At 41.4% G+C, this 6901-nt stretch overlaps 1 protein-coding gene across 1 annotated transcript; it reads right to left on the bottom strand.

The window, feature by feature from the left end:
• Window positions 1-3335: 3335 nt before the first annotated feature.
• LOC118660731 (leucine-rich repeat-containing protein 37B-like) lies at window positions 3336-4934 on the bottom strand. The gene is made up of 2 exons (XM_036318412.1): window positions 4035-4934; window positions 3336-3884 (listed from the first exon to the last, which is right to left on the bottom strand). The coding sequence occupies exons 1-2, from the start codon at window positions 4932-4934 to the stop codon at window positions 3336-3338; spliced, it is 1449 nt and encodes a 482-aa protein (XP_036174305.1).
• Between the last annotated feature and the right edge of the window lie 1967 nt (window positions 4935-6901).

Below are 6901 nucleotides of genomic sequence, written 5' to 3' on the forward strand. Positions count from 1 at the left end.
TTCACATGTTCTAACCATATAAACAATGAATACTAATAAGCAATTCAGTCCTTTGACCCACAAGGTAACTATATTGGTCAAGGTAACTCTCCAGAAGTTTAACAAGGAAGCACTGGTGCTAATTCATTAAGCATTGCTGCCCCTGGTCTGGAGGTGAAAGCATACTTTCCACAATTCCTCACCCTCCCCTGGGGGCCTCCGGAAATTCTTATCCCAGTCGCACCCCAAGAGCTCCACTTCCACCAGTAATCAGTGGGGACACAGCACCCCACCAATAACAATATGACTCCACCAAAAATCTGTTAGAACTAATAAACAAATTCAGTAAAGTTGCAGAATAAAAAATCAACAAAAATCTGTTGCTATTCCGTACACTAAAACAAACTATAAAAAAGAAAAATTAAGAAAACAATTGCCTTTACAACTTCATCAAAGAATATAAAATACTAAGAAATAAATTTAACCAAGGAGGTAAAAGACCTGTATACCAAAAACTATAAGACACTAAGAAGGGAAATTGAAGAAGACACACATTAATGGAAAGATATTTTATAATCATGGATTAGAAGAATTGATATTGCTAAAATGTCCATTATGCCCAAAACAAACTATAGATTTAATGCATTTCCTATCAAAAGGCCAATGACACTTTTCATAGATATATAACAAGCCATCCTAAAATTTGTATGTAACCACAAAAGACCCCATGTAGCCAAAGCAATCCTGAGAAAGAACAACAAAGCTGGAGGCATCGTGCTCCCTGATTTCAAACTATTAACCAAATTTTATGGTATTAACATAAAAATAGAAACACAGATTAATGGAACAGAATAGAGAAGCCAGAAATAAAACCACACATTATAATCAATTAATTTATGACAAAGGAACCAAGACTATACAACTGCGAAAGGATAGTCTCTTCAATAAATAGTGTTAGGAAGACTGGAGAGCCACATGCAAAAGAATGAAACCTGACCACTACCTTACCCCATTCACAAAAATTAACATGGATTAAAGACTTGAACCTGAAATCAAAAACCTGAAGAAAAATTAGGAAGGCAATCTTGCCATTTGCTACAATATGGATGGACCTCGAGGATATCATGTTGAGTGAAATAATTCCTAGAAAGAGTAATGCCATATGCTCTTACTTACACATGGAATCTAATAAAAATAAAGAAACAAAACCCATAAATATAGAAAACAGATTGGTAGTGTCTGGAGATGGAGTGGGGAGGGAGTGGGCAAAATAGGTTAAGATGGTCAAACGATACAAAGTTCCAGCTATAAGATATATTAAGTCATGGGGATGTAATGTACAGCATGCATTGTACATTGAAAGTTGTAAGAAAGCAACCCTTAAAAGTTTTCATCACAAGAAAAAATATGTGTAACTATATTGGTGATGGATGTTAACTAGACTTATTGTGGTGGTTATTTTGCAATATTTACAAATATCAAATCATTGTGTTGTACATATGAAACTATATATGTTATATTTCAATTGTTTAATTAAAAAAAAGAAAATTTAGAAGCTTTTCTGCCAAGTGATAACATTAAAGTGACAATACACACACAAAGAAAAAGAAAGAAAGGAAGAAAGAAAGAGAGAGAGAGAAAGAGAGAGAGAGAGAGAGAGAGAGAGAGAGAGAGAGAGAGAAGAAAAGAAAAGAAAAAAAAAGAAAAGGAAAGGAAAGAAAAGAAAAGAAAAGAAAAGAAAAGAAAAGAAAAGAAAAGAAAAGAAAAGGAAAGAAAAGAAAAGCCAAAGGAGACAGATACCAGAACATTTGTTAAACTGTTCTTGGCTAGCAAATAAAAACTGAGATAAACTAAATCTATATGAAGAGGAGAATCTAGTATTATAATGGGGTACAGTTACACAGTGAAATACTATACGGATAATAAAAAGGATCAAATAAATCCACATTGGTAAAACAACAATAAAAAGGTAAATCTTTGGACTCGTTGTGGGAGACTTCTGCCAGATTAAGCAGTCTCACCTTATCTCTAGACAACTGGAAATCATTGACTTGTTTCAGCGAGGCACTGACACAATACCAGTCATTTTAAGAAGATTGATCTGGGAACTAACTGTAATCATGATGGATTAAAAATAAGTAATTTTAGAAGTAAATTCCATTAAAAAGCTACCGCAATAGCCCAGGCACAAAATAATTATGATCTTGAGTTCAAGTGGTCATAATTGGAATGGAAAGGGACAGATGCAGTATCGCAAAGAAAGGCATGGCAAAACTTGGGGACTGAAAAGAAAAGGGGCACGTTATACGATGAATTTTGTTTCTACCCCCCAAAATTCATATGTTGAAACCTTAACCTCCACTGTGATGGAATTTGGAGATGGAAGTCTTTGGGAGGTAATCAGGATTAGGTAAGGTCATGAAAGTGAGGCCTTATAAAAAAGACTAGAGAACTCTATTTCCCCCCTCCCTCAACCCCTTCACACACAAGAGGTCACATGAGCACGAGATGTCTGCCAGAAGTCTCATAATGAAACCATGTTACCAGCACCTTGATCTTAGATTTTTCAGCCTTCAGAATTGTGAGAAATAAATTTAAATTTCTGTTGTTTAAGCCACTCTGTTCATACTATTTACTAGTATTATGACAGCTTGAGCTAAGACTGGTGGGGTCAAAATAAAATTGATTTTTAATCTGGATTCATGAAAAAATGATAATAATTCTGAGAAACAGCAAGGTAACAAGAGGATCTAGTTTGAGGAGATACCAATCTAAACCCACATAATTAGGTCAACGTTAGCTGTCCCGAGGTCATGCAGATCAAGTGGGGGCTATATACCTTGTAGATATAAAAACAAATTTAACTGAACATAAAATGATAATGCATGGGTATGTCTCGCTGTAAGATGAGCACACACTGATTGTACTTTTAAGACAATAAGATTGGCAAAGCTATAAGAATGTTAAAAAAATCATTTGGAACTCTCTGCTGTTGGTTTATGTTTGAGTTTGTGCTTCTATTTATTCTCCTTTGAAGGATGCTGGTAATGACAAACAATTTTCTGCCAGGATTTGATATACTACATTCAAATTGTTTACATTTTCATTATTTTTTATCACAATGTGTCAGTGGCACATAATAAAAGAAAAACCCATTCAGACCAAGAAGGTTTTTTCATTACCAAACTTTATTCTTTGTTATTGTTCTCTTTTGCCCATCTCCACCCAACCTCAGCTCCCTCCCCAGGCCTTCACCACACTGTCCTTGGGATATGCATATATGTTATTTGGCTAATATCTTCACCTTCTTTTATCCAGTCCCCCCACACACACACTCCCCCCCGCTCTGACAACTATCAGTCTGTTCCACATTTCCATGTCTCAGGTTCTATATCGTTTGTCAGTTTATTTTGTTCATTAGATTCCATCAGTCTGGACAACTTGTGTAAAAACTGCATTCCATGCTGGGCCTGAAACATCCCAAAGCTCAATTTTGTGATTAAATTGTGACTAAGATTCAGATGTTGCAAGAAAGGTAGTGATCCAAATGTATTCCTTTCAATAAATTCTATTTTATTGCAGGATAAGTCCAAATACTGGAGAGACTGCAGGCCTTCAAATGAATCCTTATGCAATTCTCTCAAATTATTTCCACTGAGAATTAGTTTCTCAACCAAATGGTATGACTTCCATGTGTCTTTACCAATGTAAGAAATAGAGTTTCCTTGCAAGTTTAAGACAGTAAAAGTGCCACTGTAGGTGTTGGGCTCTGGCACGGGCACTCTGTCGAGTCTCCTGTCTGGGCTGAGACCAATACATGAAAGTGTTCCATTACTGCAGGTACAGAGCTCACATAAGTTCATGGTGGCACTCTGTTCAGTCACTGGAGGAACTGTTTCTGACGACTCTCGTTGCTGAGTTTTGACAACTTCCGGGTCCACAGACTGGACTGTGACTCCGGACAACATTGGCTGCTGAGCCAGAAGAGGCTCCGGAAGTGCCGCCTCAGAGGGCTTTGGGGAAGTTGCAGTCTGCTGGGGGGCTGTGGCATCAGCTTCCAAAGTAGGTTCAGGAGTGACGGTCAGCTCCAGGTCCAACGGTTGAAATGTGGCTTCAGACAATGTTGGCTGCTGAGCCTGAACAGGCTCTGGACGTGGAAGTGCCACCTCAGGGGGCTTTGGAGGAGCTGTAGTTCGCTGCAGGGCTGTGGCATCAGCCTCCGAAGTAGGCTGAGTTGGGGTCTCCTGCTGGGATGGAGGCTTGAGCTCGTCTGTGAACTTTGGAGGATGAACTGAGACCTTGTCAGCTGCAGATGGTTCCATCTCTGTAGGGGGCTCTGAAGGTATCAAAACCCCCAGATCCACAGCTTTAACATTGATAACAGGCAACACTGGATGCTGAGCTTCACCCAAACCGAGAGGTGAGACGGTCGCCTCCTGATGTACTGAAGGTTGAGCTATGACATCCATAGAGGATTTCCGGGGCTGAGCTCGACACTTCTGAGGGACTGGAGAAGAGTGTGCACCTGCCAGACACACGGGAGTGGGGGCTGAGCTCTTCTGCTGGATGGAAGATTGAACACATTCAGGGTAGAGTGGAACTCCTTGGTGGACTAACAACACTTTCAACGGCTCAGAGGACACAGTAGACTGAGCTTGGGCGTCATGTTGGGGTGGAAGCTGAGCTGAAGCATCCTGGGCGTTTGGAGAAGCTTCCCTTGTCTCGGGGGCCTCTGGAGGCAGAGCTGAGGCTCCCTGTTGGAATGACGGAAGTTCATCGTCTTCAGATATACTTATAGGGTTTTGCTGATCCCAAGACCAGGGCTCGATGGGCCCCGGGGGAATGGAGGTCAGCAGGGCAGGGTCCAGGGCCGGAGGCTGAGCCGCCTGGATTTGCAGCCACATCAGCTGCCATGTGAACAGGAGCCGTGAGGCCCAGAGGTGCAACCCAGACATGACAGGCATAGGTCCGGGGCACAGCGATCCTCCCAGGCAAAGGAGGTGATGGCACTACACGCTGAGTAGGAGCCCAACAATTGGCAGCCACGTCACAATTGGTAGCTAGGCCATGTATGCGCCACTTAGCAACCAAGCACCCCTCCCCCGCCTCAGGTTCCAACCTTTATTTAGGTAAGCTTTATTCGTCTTGGGCTGAGAGCGACTTCAGAAGAGCGAGCCTTCTTAGTAGAATCACCAGGGACCAAGTGGTCCTTTTCCCCTGAATAAAAGACAGCTACCTCTCCCAGGGTCTCCCCTCCCTCCTCACTGTGAGGCAGGATTTGAGCTGCATACCTGGGTGGCCCAGAGTCCAGCAGCCCAGGAACAGTGACATGGGGGGTGGGGGAAGGTGCTGTTGTGCTTCCCAAGGAAGCCACAGGGCCTGTCATCCCAGGAAATTCAAAAGTGCTAATCGAGCTCTGGCAATCTGAACTCTCCTCACAGTTGCAACCTGAGAGGCAGTCTTCCTCCTCTTGGCCATACTGCTTCCAGGAAAAGTAGATAACCTACAAAATGAACAGTTAGGGTGGTGGGGAGGGAGACACACTTTACAGTTCTAAAATGTTGCCATTTTCTCAAAATTCTCAGTATCCATGTCTGATTCTTTTTTTTTTTTTTAAATCCTCACTCAAGGATATGTTTATTGATTTTAGAGAGAGAGGAAGGGGTAGAAGCGGGGAAAGACAGAGATAAACATAATGAGTGAGAAACATCAATCAGTTGCCTCCCCTACCCACCCCAACCGGCAACTCCTTGGTGCATGGGACCATGCTCCAACCAACTGAACCACCTGGCCAGGGCTCCATGTCTGATTCTGAATTCACCACTGCATTGCACCGGGGCTGCCACTGAATCAGTGATGACTCCAAAATGTAGGCAGATGGAGTTTTGCAGGGTGAGGAATTCATTCTGGGATAGGGGGTCTCAAATCAAGTGAGTAACTCTTCACAGTGGTGTGGGAAAACGTCCCCCTCCCACCTTGGCTCCCCACAGCCATTATTCTAGAAATGGAGCAATGCCACTGTTCTGAGGTCTACCCTGTGAGCACAAATGGAGAAGATATTCAGACTGTTAAAGCCAGAATGTTAAATCATTTTTTAAATACTGTAACTGGCACCTAACTTGCTTCCTTCACAGCCCTTTTTATATTTTATTCTATATTTTATTTATTCCATTCTCCTTGCTTATTGTCTAGCACAACCTCCAGCATGTAAACTCCAAGAGAGAGGGGGCTGCATCTTATTCCCAGTGTCTAACACATAATAATGGGTTTAAATGGAACTGATTCCAAGATTGGCCTCATATAGGAGGATTTCTTGTCATAACCAGGTTTCTGAAATCTTGAGCATCAATACGAAATCCTTTCCTCACATATTTCACAGGAAGACAGATTTCTAAAAGCCCAGGATAATAACAGAGCTTTTGCTTTCTCATCAGAGGTTCCAAATTTCAAAATTTCAGCTAAGTATTCTCAGAAGCCCCACACAAATTAAATGCAAGAACTATCCTATTTCAACTATGATTTAAATTTTTTAAATTAGCAAATATGTAATTTCATTTTTAAATTAAATTTATTGGGGTGACATTGGTTAATAGGATCATATAAGTTTCAGGTATAGATTTCTATGATACAAGATCTGTGTATTGCACCATGTGCCCACCACTCGAACTCAGATCTTCTTCTGTCACCATATATTAGCCCTGCTTCACCTCCCTATCCCCACCCGCTTCCCTTTGGCAGCCACCACACTGTTGTTTGTGTCCATGAATTTCAGTCTTATATCCCACATATGAGTGAAAGCATATGGTTCTTAGCCTTTTCTGACTGGTGTATTTCACTTCGCATAATATTCTCAAAGTCCGTCCATGTGGTTGCAAATGACAGTACTTCATCTTTTCTTACGGCTGAGTAGCATTCCATTGTG

The sequence above is a fragment of the Myotis myotis genome, unplaced genomic scaffold (genome assembly GCF_014108235.1).
Source record: "Myotis myotis isolate mMyoMyo1 unplaced genomic scaffold, mMyoMyo1.p scaffold_m19_p_7, whole genome shotgun sequence".
Taxonomy (NCBI): domain Eukaryota; kingdom Metazoa; phylum Chordata; class Mammalia; order Chiroptera; family Vespertilionidae; genus Myotis; species Myotis myotis.

Coding starts and splice junctions, on each gene's coding strand:
- LOC118660731 (XM_036318412.1), bottom strand. CDS start 4,934: ATGTCTGGGTTGCACCTCTGGGCCTCACGGCTCCTGTTCACATGGCAG. Junction 3,885..4,034: donor CTCCTGAACCTACTTTGGAA/GCTGATGCCACA, acceptor CAGCAACGAGAG/TCGTCAGAAACAGTTCCTCC.